The following is an 18,486-nucleotide window of genomic DNA, read 5'->3' on the forward strand; positions in this document are numbered from 1 at the left end:
CCCGAGTGAACTTAGTATAAAGTTGTCATAATGCGGCTCCTTTTTCGCTGTTCTCTTTTTCTTCTTCTTCATTCTTTTCTCCCTCATTCTTTCCAGCTAAACTTATATGGGGAATTTACATTGCTCTTGGGACAAGTAAAATGACCCCAAGCTTTATCTCAAAACAGCATCCAAAGGATTCCTATCCACAAAAATCAGTGCTCAACCTGTTTTGGGCTTTTTCTTTTTCCTAAAATAACACAGTTGGAGAATTCGTTACTCTATGAAATGGAGTGCTGATTAAATAGTTGAATTGAGTAGTCACAAGAGTCAAGCTACAATATCTAAAAGTGGATGACTGTGGTTGGGATAAAGGCAAGTAATGCTGCTTGTAAGCATGTGAAGTTGATGCTGAGCTATGCTGTTGTTCCATTATTATTATTCCATTAAAACTCATGGGCAATACTATTCTACAAACTGCAATACAAGAAAAAAGAAAACCATGCTCCTCAGTCGAAGAATTGCAACCCTTCAATTAAAAGAGCTGTGCATGGCACTCTTACCATTCTCATTCATATGTGTTATTATGATGGACAAACTATAATGACTTGTTGGAATTTACACACATGTCTAGAGTCAAAATCAGCAAATATAGGGTTGGTCCAATCCTTTTTATGTTTTGAAAAGTAAAATTAATCCCTCCCATAATTCCAATCCCCAAAACTTCTAAATGAAAAACCTACCAGCTTTATGATCTGTCAAATTTTGGACCAACCCTGCAAATCATTGTTCACAACAAACAATATTAAAAGACCAAAGGAAACAAACTAAGCAAATTAAAGCATTTTGCTGTTTTTGGGTCTTAAAACTATTAAATAAACTAACCCAACTCTTTAACAAATGTTGGCACACTACTGGAACTGATCAGTAGTGAAGCACAGGAAACAGTTTTGACAGTTTATTTACTGTTTTTAGAAATCGCCCATAATTTTTAACAGCCATTTTACTGCAGCATTTCACTTGACCAAGTCATCATATCTCTCGCTCTCACTTTCCAGGCGAACAGAAAGTAAAAGCATTTGCAAAGCAAAGCCGTTATAAAAAGCAGAAAAACGAAAGAAATGGAAATTAGTAATAACTGTTTGACTGCTGCAGCATCAGAGTCATACAAGTTAACTGAAGAGAACAAAACAAAGTGCTGTTTCCGAAAGTAATGGATCCTGTGATCCGGAAACTCAGGTTTCGTCTTCTTGCATGGCTTCACCGATCTCGTTCTGGTACTCTCCTTTTCTTCAATTGTTAACTGAAAAAAAAAAAAAAACTGTTGGACTGCAATTCTTTGTCTTTGTTAACTGTCATGCTTTGTTTTCCGGGAAAGTTGTTCTTTTTTGAGGTTGGATTTTACTAATGGTAATTTGGGGTTTTATGTCATTGTTTATGAATCATGATCCTAGCAAAAAATGTCTTAAACTGGTAAATTGCGGCTTGAATTCGCTGAAGCAAAGATGGGTTTGTTTATTTGTAGTGCGAAGTTCATTTTGAAAGTTCTTTTGGTTTGATGGTTTGAAGGACTGTGATGAGCTTGATGTTGGAAAAAAGTGAAATCTTGAAGAATTTAATTGTCAACTTTGACGATTCTTCCCTAATCTATGTTGTTGATCAGTTTCAGAGTTAGAATGAAAATGGTTTGTATTGGTTGTTATACAATGATACTTGAGATGGCAAATCAATTGGGTTCTAATATTACAGTTTAATGTAATTATACACACATATATCTTTCTGTCTTCCCTCTGGGTATGCATTTGTCAGCATATCTTTGTGTCTGTGTATATGTAATAAATCTTGATCATATGTTGTGTGATTAGTCAGGGAAAGGAACAGCATAAGAATTAAGATTTAAGATAATGATACTAAAAGGAATTAAGATTTAAGATAATGATACTAAAAGGAGCAGCTGCATTCTCTTTTCCTTTTGTATTTAGATGGAAGAATTATGGGTAATATCCCTCCCTTTTTCAATCTTCATCCTCTTTTTAAATGGAAATTTTATTTCTCTAAGATAATGACAGACATTGTCTTTTAATACAAATATGCTTTGCTTCTCGTTGCCTAATTACACTTCCATATTCCAGTTTTAAAGGGAATACGATTTCTCTCAGTTGTACAAAACAACTGTAGTTTTTGTTTTCGATTTCCTTTCTTTTTTTTTTTTATTTTCAAAGCAAGATTCAAGTTATTCTCCTAACATAACTTATGAGGTCTCTATTAGTTGTGTGGTTATATCACTATCTAATTTTATATTGTCATTTTAGTATATGATTAGAAAGTATAAGCCACATGAGTAGATCTCTTAATTACTCAACTCTGTAGTGGTTCATGTCATGAAACCGCTTTAGGCTGTTCTTACTGTAACAACCATGATTGTGACCGAGAAAACTTCTATTCACATTTCAGTTGGCGGTCAATTTTGTCAAAGTTTTTCCTTAGCGGACTAATGCATACCAAGTTGCAATGAAATCATCTTCCTATGTGAATGTAACAATGTTTTTACCTAATGACAAATGATTTCATTATTTCAATGTCTTTGGACAAGATGACTCTGCAGTATTCAAATTCAAATCTATTGCAGCTGAGGCAACAGGATATTGGATTTTCTTTCTTTGTGATTTTTCATTGTATATTTCCTCTTATTTTAACAGTAAACCTATCTTTTTTCTTATTTCTGAACACATGTTTATCCAAGTCAATTGATGATGGCTACTTTATCAGCTACTAATATCAACTTTTCCTTTGTTCTCAGTTCTTTAGTTTTACAAGATATTGAGCTGTGAACTGGTATAAGTGACCTCTTGGTGAACATTGAATGTAATACCTGTAAAGTGTAAACATCTGAGCATTATAGTTCAACCTGTCATGTAGGTGAGGTCAAGTCATTGTACGACAAGTATCTTACACTCAGTTTTATCATCTCATTTATAGATATGACTCACTATACTGAGTCATGTTAAAGGTAGCAAATATGATAGGCACATTTTTAAAATTGACAGTGCTTTTTGCTTTAAAAAGATTAGTATTTGGAGAATTAACTTTGTTTTTGATATATTGGATATCAATTATGATGATGAGTTTATATCTCCTTTCTTTTGTTATTTTCAGGCCCAATTTCGTTCATGAAGAAGTTTTCATACAAAGATGTAAAGAGGGCAACTGATGGCTTTCACAGGATAATATACAGCAATTCCCGTGGGGCTGCTTATAAGGCCAAATTTGAAGGTGGTGAAGTTGCTTTGGTAAAAGAAGCAAGAGCTTTTGATGAAGGAATAGACAACTTCTATAGAGAAGTGCAATTCTTGGGGCGATTGCATCACCGCCATCTTCTTGCACTCAGAGGGTTTTCCACAGGGCATAAGAGGTTGATGTCTATCTTTCATTTTGATTCCATTTTCAGATTTGCTTGCTTTTAGATAAAAATATTGAGACTTGATTTAGAAAAAAATGTAGCTGCCATTTTGAGAAGGTGAATTTGATGATATAAGAGCTTTACACTAAAGATTATCATATGATGCAGTGGTTGACACATTAAATGAATGAAGTGTAAAACCATCTGTTTTTCTCTGCAAAATTCTCTTTACTCAAATATGTGCATGTGTTTATGTATAGCTTCTATTAAAAAAGGTACTGTGATAGATATTCTATGCATAAAAACTCACCATAATCTTTCATGTATCTTTGCAGGTTATTAGTGTTTGACAATATTGAAAATGGAAGCTTGAAGGAGCATTTTAATGGTATATCTATTAAGCATAATTTGTGTAATTGCAAACATTTTCTTCTGTTTTAAGCAACTGGCTCTTGACAGATCCTCTAAGGACTCCTTTGAATTGGAAAGCAAGGCTACAAATAGCTGTTGGTGTGGCAGCAGCATTGGTAAGTCACAGATTCATCTGCTTTAAGTCCCAAACTCTCTAGACTGTGCTACATGATTCCACACTTTCTGAAGAAGCATCCCAAACCCTTGAGGAATGTGGTAGGCGCTAAGCTTCCCTCCTCAGAAAGGCCAGTTCTTGAAAGCAGCTATCTCTCTTACGTGGCTCTGAGACTCAATTGCTTGTTGCTCATTTACCACACATGATCTATTGCATCAATTTTTAGGACCACTGCTGATTAATGCCTTCTGATGTTTTACCTGCCAGTTACCCTCTTTTTCCTAATTCATCATTAGACTAGGATTCAATTAAATTCTGCCTAGCTAGTATTCAATATCTGCACATTGGTTTGATAGCTGTGTAACATAATGTACTAAATCATCTTGTTGACCATGTGCTGGCAGGAGTACTTACTTCTTTTCAGTAACCCACCGGTTTATCATGTCTCCATCAGCTCAAGCAATATCATGTTTGATGAAAACTTTACTGCTAAGGTTAAAGTCTATTCCTTTTGTTCCTTCCCTTTTTGTGTTAGCATTTGGATCATATGGATCATTTTCAAAGTACTGGCATCTTAAGAAGCTAGATGGCTATAAAACTTTATCACCATTGAAATAATAATTATTCATTCTTTAATACAGCTGTCTGATGTTGGCCTTCTAAGTTCTGTTGGAACTTATGTCGAAATGCCTCATCCGTCATGTTCAGAAGGTGATTCTTTTACCACTATCCTTACAAATGTTTGCAAGACTCGCTTTCCTCTCCGATGAATTCTTTATTCATCTATTCTCTCCTCTTCTTGCAGAATGTCTGGGGCAGGAATGTGGCAACATAATTTTTCAGCTTGGAGTGCTGATATTGGAGCTAATAACTGGCCAGTCATCAGAACAAGGAGGGACCGATTTAATCCAATGGGTCCAAGGATCTCGCCTTAGCAGTTCAATCCATATGATGATAGATCCAGACCTAGGGAACAATTATGATTCTAGGGAACTTAAGAAGCTTCTATCTGTAGCAAGATTATGTATAAAATCTAAGAACAACCCAAAGTTTCCCATTCCACAGGTATTTCGTTATCTCCAGAAAAAGGTGGACATTCCTTACTAGTGTTTGTAATATGAGGTTTCTTTTATACAAAAAAAAAAATCATATTTATAGGAAGTTTAGTTTATTCTTTCATGGAGTTTTCACCAGATTTTTATCTCTCCTGAACAATCAGGAAGAGAGATGCAACAGACTGCAATATATAGCAATATGATCAAGAATTGATTCATTTTTCTTTCTATCAAGTCTATTGAGACAGCTAAACATGGTCAAACTAATTTCCATGGATCAGTTATTGAATTAGGAAGCCTAGCAAACATACGCAGTGACACTCCGTTTGTATCTTCAGGCACCTTCTCCTGTTTGAACAAATTAATGTTAGCAAGCTGCCTAGTCCATGCCTAAACAGCAAAAGCACTATAAATTATAATTCAATATATGCTGGAGAACTGAGTCAATCCATTATTATTGTTAATTGCCACTGAAAATCAAGTAATATGATTATTATAATCTGTCATTAGGAAGCCAATTTGAAGGACCATTTGGGGGGTGGAACATGAATTGGAGTCTATAAACCTTAAATAACCAGATGATGTTATTATGGCACCAAGTAACCAAATAATGTTATTGTGGTTCTCTAGCAGCATGCACCCAGTAACCAAATGATGTTTCTTTTTTGAAAGGAAGTAACCAAATGATGTCATTATGGTTCTCTACCAGCAGGCACCAAAGAATCTTTCATATCTAATATTGTATAACAGTAGATCAACGGCGAACTTATTTTCCAATTTGCCAGCAAGAAACATTATATGAGAATGGCAATCTTTGCCAAGAAAAGATCAAAAACACATGGTTCATAGAGTATCCTACATCTTCTGCTCATGCACCACCACTCACCCACCACCCATGCAAGACATGTCTTGCAACAAACCATAAACTCCCAGTTCAACTACTATAAAGTCATCATCACTGCTGTGCGCATTGCACCCTCTGGGCACCACCATGCATCTCCTCTTCATCAAGAGTTTCCTGTGCTGCCTGTTGCTTCCTCCTCATCTCCTCTTCAATATTCACATCATGTAGCGTGGTCTCCTCACACTCATCTAGCTCCATATCAGTCAACTGAGAGGTTGGCTTTGGCGGCAGGATAGCCTCAAGTGCTTGAACCTGATCAGGGCTCAGAGAATCAGGGAAGTCAACAGTGAAGTGAATGTACAATTTGCCCTTCATGAATGGCCTCTGGTACAGGGGCATCCCCTCATCATTGATTGCCTTGAAGGAATCTGGAAAGAAAAGTTAAAAAGCCAATAAACCAAGCAAGCAATGGAAGAAAGCCTTAAGAGACGGGTGTAAATATTCCTAGATACTTACCAGGCTTCACTATCTCCCCAGAGTTTGACTTGATTAAAAGTTGTCGGCCATCTAGATGGGTAAGTACAAATTGGAAGCCACACAAAGCCTCAGTCAGAGACAAGGTATGTTCCACAAACAGGTCTTCTCCCTTTTTCTTGAATTTTGGATGTTCCTTCTGCTGAAGGACAAAGACTATGTCCCCAGTAATGGTATCAGGCTGCAAAAAACACCAGAAACCAACCAATTGGGCTCCATGCTACTGTCAAACCAAGTGCATATACTAAACTGCATTACTATTAAAATTAAAACATACCACTTCATCTGCTTCGCCTGGGAATGTAATCTTCTGTCCATGCTGCATACCCTTCTCTACGATGACTTCCAGCACCTTCTTCTCCTGAACAACCTTCTCACCGTTGCACTGAGGGCAACGGTCCTTGTCATTGATTGTCTCACCAGTACCCTTGCATTCATTGCAGGGATGTTGCATTTGCTGAATCATGGAAGGACCAAGATGCCTGATTGAGACCTTCATACCAGAACCCTGGCAACCAGGGCACTGCATTGAAGCACCTGATTTCGACCCTTTGCTGTTATAAATTATACATTCCATGTAAGCAAATACTACCAAAAGTTTAGAGACAGGAAAATGATGAAGATATTACTAAATGACAGCTAAAAAACTTACCCATTGCACTTTGAGCATAATATATTGCGGGAAAGAGAAAGCTTCTTTGAAGTCCCAAGGTAAAGGTCCTCTAGAGAAACCTTCATATTATGAATCACATCCTCTCCCCGTCTCTGTCTTCTTCCACGACTGCTACCTCCTGCTCATCGACAATAACCCATGATTCAGTCATACTCTAATTCACCTAAAATTAGTCCAACGACATCAACAAAATAACAACAATTTCCAAATTCCTCAATCTACGAGACCATTAATAGTGAAAAGCATTTTATTCAGGTAGCTGAAAAACATCAGTGTAGTGCTCCTAAAAATCAACCCAACAACATTAACAATGATTTCAGATTCCTGAGTTTACTCTTCAATCAGGATTCACTAATTAAATGAAGCTTAGGTTTTCATAAACATGATACCACGTCATAATTCGAATGAAAGTAATGCTTAAGATAACTTTCTCTTAAACTAATTCACTTACCTCCAAAGGGGCTACCACCAAAGAAGGACGAGAAGATATCGAACGGGTCATGGGCCCCAGTAGCGCCCATTCCGTCCTTGAGAGCATCCTCACCATACTGATCATATATCTCACGCTTCTCAGGATCACTCAATACCTCATAAGCTTGAGCTAACTCTTTAAACTGCCAACCAAACAAAACAGAAAAATCAAAATTAGCATTACCAACAAAATCTTTAACACCCATCCATAATAAAAGAAACCCAGATAAAATCTTCGAAAAAGAACAATAATGTTACCGTACCTTTTCAGGATCACCGCCTTTGTCAGGATGGTTTTTAAAGGCGGTTTTCTTGTAAGCTTTCTTCAAATCATCCTGGGAAGCGTTCTTGGAAACACCCAGAATCTCATAATACCTCGTGTTATCACTCTTCTTCGGTGCTCTTCCAAACATTTTTTTTCGATCTTTCTTAGTTACTCGATCAAACTGCTTTGGCTCTGTTTGTTTTGGTTTGGAGAGGAAAGAATATAACAGAAAGCCCTGGCGACACGGCAAGAGAAGAAAATAATAAATCAAGTGGCGTGGGGGAGAGGATTTTGAGGGGGAATTTAAAGGAGAGCTTGTTGAATGGACGGTTGAGATTAGGAATCCTCATTTTGTTGTGAAGAAAAAGAAGGATCTAGAATTATCTACCCCCCCTCTTCTTCTTCTTCTTTTTCCTTTTCCTTTGCCATGGAGAGATGTTCTTCGAATTCTAGATGCTTCTTTCGCTTCAACGGCGAGGCGATTCCCGCGTCATTTCGTGTTCATTATTTTCGATTTTTAATTAAGCCTCTTTTTTTTCTATTTTTAAAGGGAGTACATCATATTTTAAGTTATTAGTATTATTAATTAAATATAAATATTCACTTTCTTTCAAATTATTTTATATTCAAATAATTGATTGTCCGTTGATCATAAATCATCGAAAACAATTATTAATCACTATTCGTCAATTGTAAAGAGAAAGAGAAGGTGGGAATAAGAAAAGGGGATGACTTGTATAATTTGTTTAAAATTACTTTGCTGTTTTAACGAGAAATGAAAAAGGTATGAAAGAGAAAATACCACATCATTAAATCATGTGAATTGAAAATATCATTTAAAATAAAGTTTGATGACAATTAATTTTTTATTAAAGTTAAAAGTTGAAAGCTTAAAGACTCGATATACAATAACAAGTAAGGATTTAATTAAAAAAGTCATAATTGGAGAATTTATTCTTAATTATTTAAGTTAAAATGTAATTAATTAACACCTAAGTTTTATATAAAAAAAAAACCTCAAAAAAATTGGCCCCAACCTTTTATAGGATGTTATTATAAACGTTGTTTATCAAGAATGGTCCTTATGTACATATCTTCTTTGTATAAATATAGATAATAGTTTAGATTAATTATGTATTAGCATAATACTTGAATAATTCAAGAAAATTCAAATAAATCTTTAAATTTCTATTGTGTTGAAGTCAAACTTTTATATATATTTTTAAATCAAATAGATTATTATGATTAATAATTAATTAGTTGTCGCTAATTAAAATATTATATATCATTTTTATACTCAAATAGTATTTATGTGATATTAATGTAATGTGAAGAGTAAAAACATCATATGTCAAAGTTATCATGCCATATCTCATGTTACAAAATCATTTATTATAACATATTAATATATTATATTAACGTTATATAATAATTAATAATAAATGATATTTTGACAACAACCATTAGTCAATTATTAATAATAAAAATTTATTTTAATCAAAATAAAAATATATGAGAATTTGATTGAACTTAAAAAAATAAAAATTTATTATTTGAATTTTTATGAATAATTCATAAATTTTTTTATATATCATGCCTTATACAATTGATATTGGACTAATAGAAGTATAATTAGATGTTTAATTTAATATCTAAAATTTAAAACTATACAATATGATTAATGGAAAAACAAAGTTCAATAACTGATTAATAATTACGCATTTTTAAACTTTAGATTACAAATCACATATTTAAACGTAGTTCAATTAGCAAATGCATGATTGTCCTATAATCTAATTTACTTTTGTTATTATTATTATTATTACTTATTATAAAAATATAAATTAAACTCCCTCAAAATATAGTAATAAAAAAAGTAAACCGTTGGTGCTAACGTACGCCGGGATCAGAAAAAGGCCAGTGAAAAATAGTAACTGATCGGGTGAAAGGTGACATACGTCCCGTGATTACCTCTCTTCGGTGGCACGCTTGACAACGACTTAAACCAAAGCAGCAAACGACACCGTTCTTTTGCAGTTAACCCAATCCCAATCCGAATCCCCCACCCCCTCGGCGTACTATAGCCGATTCCGGTCCTCACAAATTCTGAAGAGAGATTAAAAATCTAGAGAGAGTGGCAGAGGTCTTAGTAGAGTGAGAACTGAGAGATCCATTTCTTCTTCTGCTCATCCTTTTTGAATTTGAAAATATTTTGTTAGAGGTTTGACTGAGGTTTGACTAAATTGACTGATTGATTGATAGATTGATAGATCATCAATCAAACGGCTGAAAAAGGTATTTACTTCTTTTCAACTTTTTTTTTGACGTTGATTCAACTGAGCTCTTGATCTCTCTTATTCTTCGCTTGTGAAATTTCGGTTTTATTTTTAAATAGTAATAATAATGAAAAAACTTGAGTAGCTTTTCAAGCTTGGCAGTGGAAATTTCAAGATCTGTAGTAAATTAGGCTTAATTGGGCAGTAATTATTGCAATTTGTAATAAATAAACTTTAATGCGGACGGTTAATTAATGGGAGGAATTATTGGTTAATTCGTAAACGAATAAATGAAGATAAATATCAGTTTTTTTAGTTGGTTGTTTTTCATGGAAAATGTGAATTCTGTTAGTGTTTTTTTTGGTTGCTATCGTATTGATGAGGTGATTTTTATGTTTTTTGCAGGGAGTGTGAGAAATGAGAAGGTCTGTGTGGAATTTATGGTTGCTTCACTTGGCATTAACAAAGTGACACCGACTTTTAAAGTAGCCAAGGTCCTTGATTTCGAACCTTAGATTGCAAGGTTGGTCATTAATGTCTTTGGAATTTCTAATGATCTGAAAATGGCAGTGTTTGCCCCCTTTTTCAGTTCTTCACTTAAGAATTACTGCTATGGGACTGATTTTCACTACTTTTTCTTGTCTGATGTCTCCAATTCGAGGGTTACCTAAATATTGATTATTAGCCCTTTGCATCTTTCACCGAGTATAACTTAGTGTTCATTTAAGAGAATATATCTTGCCCTTTTATGATCTTTTAACTGGTTTAGGGTTTAAGTTGACTGTTGACATGGACTTTAATCATGTGTGTAGGAAGTACAAAATTGAGGCAAACACAGTATGGAATTTAAGTCATCTTATGAGTCAAAATTGTGGGTTTTTATGATCTTCAGATGCCTAGAGTCAATCTTGGTCAATTTCAGACACATTGAAAGTAATGGCTTGCATCTTAGTAATATATGCTCTGTGGCTATACTTGATTGAAGATTGCGGAAATCAACTAGACAACCAACTAAGCTGTAGTGTTGGCTAGCTGTGTTGTTGTTGCTGCTTTTGTGATTTATGTATTTAATAGTTTGTTTATTATTGATAATTTGGTTTCTTTCACTATGTAGAGAATGTATGTTGTCCCATTGATATTTACTTTAGAAGTGAGAAATGATTCCTTTTCTTCGAATGCTGGTTATGTTCTAATTTCATTCAATGATATCCTTTCTTTTGTGGTAATAATGGAGTTTTCTTTAGATTAATATCCATTTTTTACTTCTACGCTAGATTGTACTGATCATGTTGTGAAATGATATTCATTTTTTTACCTTAAAATGCCTCAACCCTTGTTACATTGGTTCTTGCATCTGCATCATATTACGCCAATTGTTTGTTCTCTTTCTTAGCAGTCTTTTATGTTTTCTTTTTCTCTAGAATTTGAGAAGCATCAAATCAATGACTGCAACTTAAGATTGATTTTTCAAGCATTTTTTTCTTGCAGGTCGCCTGTATCTAATTGAGTTATCATACTTGGTGCCATGGGTGTCTCAGGAAAATGGATCAAAGCACTAGTTGGCTTGAAGAAATCAGAAAAGTCACAATCTTCAGAGAAGGAAGAAAACGTCAGTATCAATAATGCTAGTTTTTTACGTTTTTCCCTTCTGGAGGTTTAGATTTGGGTATGTGTGTTTCATGTGTATTTCTCCAAAATGCTGAAGTGATGGCCTATTATCACTAAGTATCTTCATATCATGTGCACTTTAAGTAAGATGTTTATGTTGTGAGGTAATGCCTTTTTATCTGGACTTGGGGCATAGATGACTAATCTGGTACGAAGGAGAGAGAGTATTATGCGTTAACTTACATGCAATAGCTATCCTTGTTAGCCAAAATCAAGATATGATATCTACGCTCTACACCCATATTAGTTGATTATGCTATATGTCATTATCAGAATAATTGCATAGTTGCAATGGTTTTCCTTGATGATGCTTATTTTCATTTAACAAGTCTTATTCTGTCTTGCGTGCTTCCAGAAAGCAAACATGAGTTGATAGCTGGCTCGCAGCAGGACTTTTTCCTTCAAACCTTACTACAAAGCTTTGTAGTTTTATTTATAGTCATTTTGACTTTGCTTCTATAATTTCCATATCAAAGGTCCATTGTCCGAAAAATAAAAAGTTTAGTAACAGTTGAGAAAAATTTTCCCTGGCCATTGAATAATGGAGTTCCTATTTGCAATCCATTGTCATCAAAATGGCAATTCTGTTTACGTCCATGGTTGTGAAGTCCTTGACACTTGTGTTTTTGGAATATCTTTTCTGTTTTGTTTGAACTTTGTTTTACTTTTTTTTTTTTCTTTTGGCACATTAATAAGTTGGCAAGCTTAAATGAGATTGACTTCCAAATTAGAACATTATTTAAGCACATTTTAAGTTAAATATTTGGTCTTCGGTTGTGACAGGGGGCAGCTGCTAGCAAATTTCGTCACCGAAGAAAGCATCCTGTTGAGTTTGACACAGATAAATTTCAAGAAGAGCTGGACCAGAATGCTGCTTCACCAGCCAGAGATGCTAATACTCATGCAACTGCAGATGCTTCTGGCTCCCCCTCTGGTTCACTTGAAGTGCATGATACACCTCTTAATGAACATGCAAGGGAAGAATGGGCTTCCACAAGGATACAAACAGCTTTCCGAGGATTTCTGGTATTGATTCTACATTTTTAGCCATTCCAAATGAGAATATGAAAGACTCTTTCTGTCCCAAGTTGTTTGGGATGGTTTGACTTGCATAAAGTTTGAGGCAATAGTTGTTGTTTCAGATTACCCTTCTTTATCTTGAAAAAGACTAGACCTGTTTCTAGGAATAAGTCAAAAGAATGTCCTTGAAAAGTTGAAGATATTTAGTATTTTATTTTGATAAATGGATAACCAGGGACTTCCCGAAAAGAAATAAGGTACAAAAAAAATGGGTTGGATGGAGTAGCTTTTTGAGGATCAACAGACACATGCATGTTAACAAGCACTCATTTTTACATTTCTATTATGCATGTTGTATGTATATGTTTTGTGTCATGTGTTTTGTCTATGCCTGTATGCATAAGGTGGTCTGGTATGTCTTAATCACTGATGCGTAGTCTAATGTATTTCATGTCATAGGTCTTCATATATTTTATCAAATCATAAACTGAAGATACAGTTTGAAAGACCATTAATTTTTTTTTAAAAAATTGAACATATCTGCATTACTTCCAAGTGCATAGAATACAAGTTTATTCCTAACAAGGGGGGCCTAGCTTGAATTGATTTTTCCTGCATCTGAACTATAATTAAATAAGTAAATTAACTTTGTAACTCTCCTATCTGATGCAATTGGAATATATTTTAATCAAACATCAGGCTAGAAGAGCACTGCGAGCATTAAAAGGATTGGTAAGATTGCAGGCCCTTGTCAGGGGTCATGCTGTAAGAAAACAAGCTGCAATTACTCTTCGCTGCATGCAAGCTTTGGTCAGAGTTCAGGCTCGTGTAAGAGCAAGGCGTGTTCGACTGGCATTAGAAAGTCAAACTACCCAACAGAAACTTCAGCAACAACTTGCAAATGAGGCTCGTGTTAAAGAAATAGAGGTGAGAAACATTAATTTCTTTAATTCATAAAAATTGACACAAATATACAGGCACACCACATACACATCAAATGCAGGTGAGTTCATGCATGCATACAGGCATGCTTGTTGTTTGTGTGTGTTTGTATTTCTTTCCTCGTACATAGACTTAGTTGGTGTCATAGGTATGTATTTGCCTTTATTTTAAGATTGAAATATTAGGATTGTGATGTGGCATTGTATTCTTCCATTGTGTAAAGCTGGTGAATTACTTTAATCACATTAGTCAGATCTCCTTTGGAATGTAATTGACTACAGACAATAATCTGCTCCTTCTAAATCATCTCAAGAGTGATGATAAAAATTTCAAAGCAGGGGTTCTAGATGTAGTCACTTAGTTGAGACTTTAGAATGAGGCTGGTGATGATGCAGCTATTGGACCATCCTAATGGTGGTATGTGGGTTTAGATGCGTGTGGAATTCAAATCAGGAAATGCATAAGGTATTACCTAAGTTGAAAAATCTGTTTGGAGGGTGCTGAGGTTTCTTGAGAGAGAGTGTTTTACACAGGATGCAAATGTTTCAAGAATTCTTAGTGGAATAAGATTTATATGATGGACAGAGAGTGGGCTGAATATTCCTCCAAACACTTTATTTTTTGGGTAATGGCACCAGGAAAGTGGCTATATCCCCAATATGGCTAGAGCAAAAAACATAGTTTTATCCATGTAGTTATATCCACAATATGGAGATCCTTTGAGTAGTGGAATTTAGTATACTCACCCACTTACTTACTTGGTTTTTGTGATGCTAAGGCTAACTGATTGAGAGTGGTGATGTAGGTGGAACCAATTATTTATAGGTGGAACTCTGTTTTATTTGCTTTTCTAGATGTAGGTCATTTATATTTCCCTTGTTAAGTGGTGTTAGGTCTCACATCAGATAAGTTCGTTGTGGTGGCCATATATTCCAAATTGGTTTTTAGGTTGGGTGCTTCAACATCTGTCTGTGTTGAGTTTCACTGCCATAGCATGCTTTGCCTGTGGGAGGTGTTGCTTACTGCTAACATGACTTATCACCTGTCAACCTCTAGATTTACTTCTCTTTTACTATGCCATGCAACAGAATATTTGCAAACATGGTATGCGCTCAAATTGGTAATCCTTGCTGGATAGTGTTAATTGTACGTTGATAACTTTTTGTTAACTGAATTACATCATATTTTAAGTAACATTAATGATCATAGAAATGTGAATCTGGTTATCTGTTTTGTTCATATATTTGAATCATAGATGTTGGTAGGTTTGCTGAGTGCTTCATATGACTTCTGACTAAATGCAGGAAGGGTGGTGCGATAGTATAGGATCTGTTGAAGAAATTCAAGCCAAGTTACTAAAAAGGCAGGAGGCTGCAGCCAAACGTGAGAGAGCGATGGCATATGCTCTGGCTCATCAGGTAAGAAATCATACCACTATTGTAATTTATAAAGCGGCAAATTTATAGTTCAATGAAGTTTTTGTTATTTTTTGGAATGAATGTCAAAACAGTGCTCAGATTAGATGAGAGAGGGAGAGAGAGATTTCAATTTCATAGTGCATTTTGATTAATTTGAATTTTACCATATAAGTTGACTTAGAAATGGTAAAAGGGATAGCTTTAACATGCTCAAGCATGCTTTAATGAGTTGGAGATTGGAGCTTTTGGATACTGACGCCTTCTAATTGAGAACTCTTGATTATCTTTCCTACTTTTGAAGTGGCTTCCTTCCACCGTTTCAAAACTTGACAATCGTGTTCAAATTTTTGCTGTTTCCTATTGCAACTATATATCTGTGGTTTCTTTATTCTATAATATCATGTCATTTTTATTCTTTGATTTTGTGTATTTATCATTTATTCAATAATTCATCCTAGGAATAGGTGTCCCAGGAATGATAAGGAAAGCGAGCTCAATGTAAATACTGCTTTGTCGATAAAAAGAGAACATATAGAAAGAGAAAAAGAAAAGGTTAGGATACTTAGGCTATCATTGTTCGCTGATTTTGCTACTTTGGTTTTGTTGTTTACTTTTGGCATCCTCAAAAGTTGCTGTAAAATAAAAGCAAATAATAAAAAGGAAACCTATATTTGATTCAATATGAGCAAATGGCTAAAAATGCTACCGGCAATTTAAAGAGATTCCATATTGAAATAAAATCATGCATTTTGTTATCTTTGAATGTTAAAATTTAAATTTTTTGTTCATTGAATATTGTTTTATTCTTGCCTCTTGATAAACACATTTGGATCTTGTCCACCAGTTCCATGAAACATTGAAAAACTGTACTAATACTCATTTCTTTGCATCATTTTAGTTCTAGCATTCTTCTGGAGTTTCTGTTTTCTTTATGTTCTGGAGGGTTGAACGTCTGCTGTTGTCTGTTTTCTTGGTAAATTTGGTTACCTGGTCAATATCTCTCTCTCAGAGCCCTTGTTATTGGCATCAACCTCCTGTGAGGGTTGGTGTTGGATGCCAAAATCTTGCAATAAAACTGCTGAAGTGGTGCTAATAACCTGATTCTGGGGTCGCCTGATTTTACTGTTGCCTTAGAGTCATTTCAATTACTGGTCTCATTTGAGCTAGGGTTGTGTTAAAGAGTTAATATCTGTTCATGCAGTGGCAAGCAGGATCAAGACAGCAGTCCGTGCCTGCTGGGTTTGAACCAGATAAAAGCAGCTGGGGTTGGAACTGGTTGGAGAGATGGATGGCTGTACGTCCATGGGAGAATCGTTTTCTTGACATTAATCTTCGAGATGGAGTAATGATACGCGAGGATGGTCCTGCAGAGGGAAAGAATGGTGTCAATTCTCAGATAAAGCCTGCTATCAAGAAACCGGCTGCGTTGAATCTTCATGCTAACCTATCAAGTCAAAAAACAGGTCCATCATATTCCAATGGGAGTGATTCTCCACCTGGTAAGTCAGCAAGTGTGCTAGAAGCGGTCAATGCATTGTCTTCCAAGCCAAAATCCAAACCAAATCTTGAAGATTTGGGTGAAGAAGCTGGCTCAAAACCTGTTATTAGTTCAAGATCTCACAGCAATCCTAAAGAGAGGGCCACACAATCAGATAAACAGGCAAAGAAGCGGTTGTCTCTGCCTAACAATGGTAAGTTCTCTCTCTGTTTGTCCAAAATTATATAGGTATTTTTCACCTTGATGCTAACCTTTCTCTTGGGAACTATAGTGGATTGGAAACTGGGTCATGCTAGTCGGTTGCCAAGGAAATACACATTAAGTTTCAGGCATCTGATCCCAGTGCATTAACATTAACATATCTGGTTTAAGCTGGTTGTCAAAAGAATTGCATGATGTAGTGAGGTTGCTCTGACATATTATTCCCTGAAGCTCAATGGACATCTCTGTTCTTCAGTCTTGTATGTATACTGCTAGTTCTAGGTCGACTGGTTTAGATAATGCACAGCGAAAGGGTGCCTTTTGCATTTATAATTGCTAATTGTTTGTTTGAATGGTTTGATTTGAGCAGGAGTGAGTGGGTCTCAAACAACCAAGCCTGGCAGAAGTGGTGTAAAAGTGACGCAAGGCTCTCTCAAGCAGATGAAGGAAAGGTCCAAGTTTAATGGACGAGGGGACTCAAATCCTACAAAAGCTGTGGCACAGGCTATTGAGCTGTAAGAAAGTATTTGATTGAAGACGAGCCCTGTTGGGGCTCCAGTGTTTTAGTGTGTATGTATATATGGAATTACAGCGCCAAGATGCAACGGCATTGTTTATTATCCTGTCATAGAATTGAGGAGTGGGTAAGCCGTGGTGGGAGTAGTTTACGCTCCATGGCAAAGTCGAGGAGATTGATTTGGCTTGTCAGGGGAATAAGATGCGTAGAGATTTCATGTGTTGATGATGTAATCAGCTGTAATTAAGGTTGTCAATTATGTGATCACGTTGTATTTATTTCCAGAGAAGATGCCGTTTGTATTGCTGTCCCCCACTTGGTCCCGTCGTTGTTGAGTAAAATTTCTGGTTTTGTGCGTGTGATGAGGGAAAGGCGTGCAATAGGGGCAACGTGGTTCAACTATGGTCCGTTTGTGCTTTCTCTTAAAGGCTTGGTTTGTCGTATGATTTGGTCCACTTGACTCTCACCTCGCATTTTGTTAATCCATGCAACCTAACATATACAATCTAACTCACTCGTTAGGATAGATTGATCCACTGTGTCTTAATAAATTAATCTTATTGTATCCTACTTTTTAACAGCACTTGCTTAGTTAGAGCAATGTGTTTTATAATAATACTGAGATTATGACAAGATGCGATTATAACATATTTATAATCCGATTTTAAGGCTAAGTTATGATTAAAATTTTATTAAAAATGCTTGAGCCATAGAACTGCCATCATTTCATCTCATATCCAAAAGTGAAACTACCGTTTACCATATATGAACAAGAACAGAACAAGGAAAAGGTTTTCCTTTGGATTCCTATATATTCTAACTATCTTACCTTCTCATCTTATTCTAAATTAGAATGCAAAGTTGATTGCATGAAGTAATTTTCAATGCGAGGACGAGAGTCGGGAGAATGTGATAAAACATTATTCATTTCATTTGTAAGTATTAATATTATACACAAAAAGAAGAGAGGAGGACAAAAGTTTAGGGCACAACGAGATGGCGACATTCTACTCTAGACATTGAGCAAGGCAAAGTATTTCTTGGGCTATCCAAGGACACATCCACCACTCCCCCACTTTTGGATTCAAATTGAGTCCATCGTTTCACGTGATTTCGTCAAGTATATAAATTTTGCTTCACTTAATAACAAAAAAATTGTATTCAAATATTTAACTTAATGCCCTATTCAAAAATTCATC

General features: G+C 35.4%; 3 protein-coding genes across 3 annotated transcripts; 2 read left to right on the forward strand and 1 right to left on the reverse strand.

The window, feature by feature from the left end:
* The first annotated feature begins 976 nt into the window (after positions 1 to 976).
* LOC18590189 (Protein kinase superfamily protein) lies at positions 977 to 5,066 on the forward strand. The gene is made up of 7 exons (XM_007015576.3): positions 977 to 1,256; positions 3,136 to 3,391; positions 3,715 to 3,767; positions 3,839 to 3,906; positions 4,310 to 4,399; positions 4,547 to 4,616; positions 4,711 to 5,066. Exons 1-7 carry the CDS (start codon positions 1,193 to 1,195, stop codon positions 5,010 to 5,012), a joined length of 903 nt encoding a protein of 300 aa, XP_007015638.3. The 5' UTR covers positions 977 to 1,192; the 3' UTR covers positions 5,013 to 5,066.
* An 843-nt stretch (positions 5,067 to 5,909) lies between these two features.
* On the reverse strand, positions 5,910 to 8,255 carry LOC18590190 (dnaJ protein homolog). Its single transcript, XM_007015579.3, has 6 exons — positions 7,746 to 8,255; positions 7,463 to 7,625; positions 6,991 to 7,129; positions 6,616 to 6,892; positions 6,321 to 6,519; positions 5,910 to 6,232 (listed from the first exon to the last, which is right to left on the reverse strand). The coding sequence occupies exons 1-6, from the start codon at positions 7,893 to 7,895 to the stop codon at positions 5,916 to 5,918; spliced, it is 1,245 nt and encodes a 414-aa protein (XP_007015641.3). The 5' UTR covers positions 7,896 to 8,255; the 3' UTR covers positions 5,910 to 5,915.
* A 1,569-nt stretch (positions 8,256 to 9,824) lies between these two features.
* On the forward strand, positions 9,825 to 17,730 carry IQD5 (IQ-domain 5). The gene is made up of 8 exons (XM_007015581.3): positions 9,825 to 10,042; positions 10,429 to 10,546; positions 11,512 to 11,632; positions 12,475 to 12,717; positions 13,411 to 13,638; positions 14,958 to 15,071; positions 16,273 to 16,762; positions 17,141 to 17,730. Exons 3-8 carry the CDS (start codon positions 11,549 to 11,551, stop codon positions 17,287 to 17,289), a joined length of 1,308 nt encoding a protein of 435 aa, XP_007015643.3. The 5' UTR covers positions 9,825 to 10,042; positions 10,429 to 10,546; positions 11,512 to 11,548; the 3' UTR covers positions 17,290 to 17,730.
* Positions 17,731 to 18,486: the final 756 nt, after the last annotated feature.

This window comes from Theobroma cacao, chromosome 9 (assembly GCF_053813885.1).
Source record: "Theobroma cacao isolate CCN51 chromosome 9, ASM5381388v1, whole genome shotgun sequence".
NCBI lineage: Eukaryota > Viridiplantae > Streptophyta > Magnoliopsida > Malvales > Malvaceae > Theobroma > Theobroma cacao.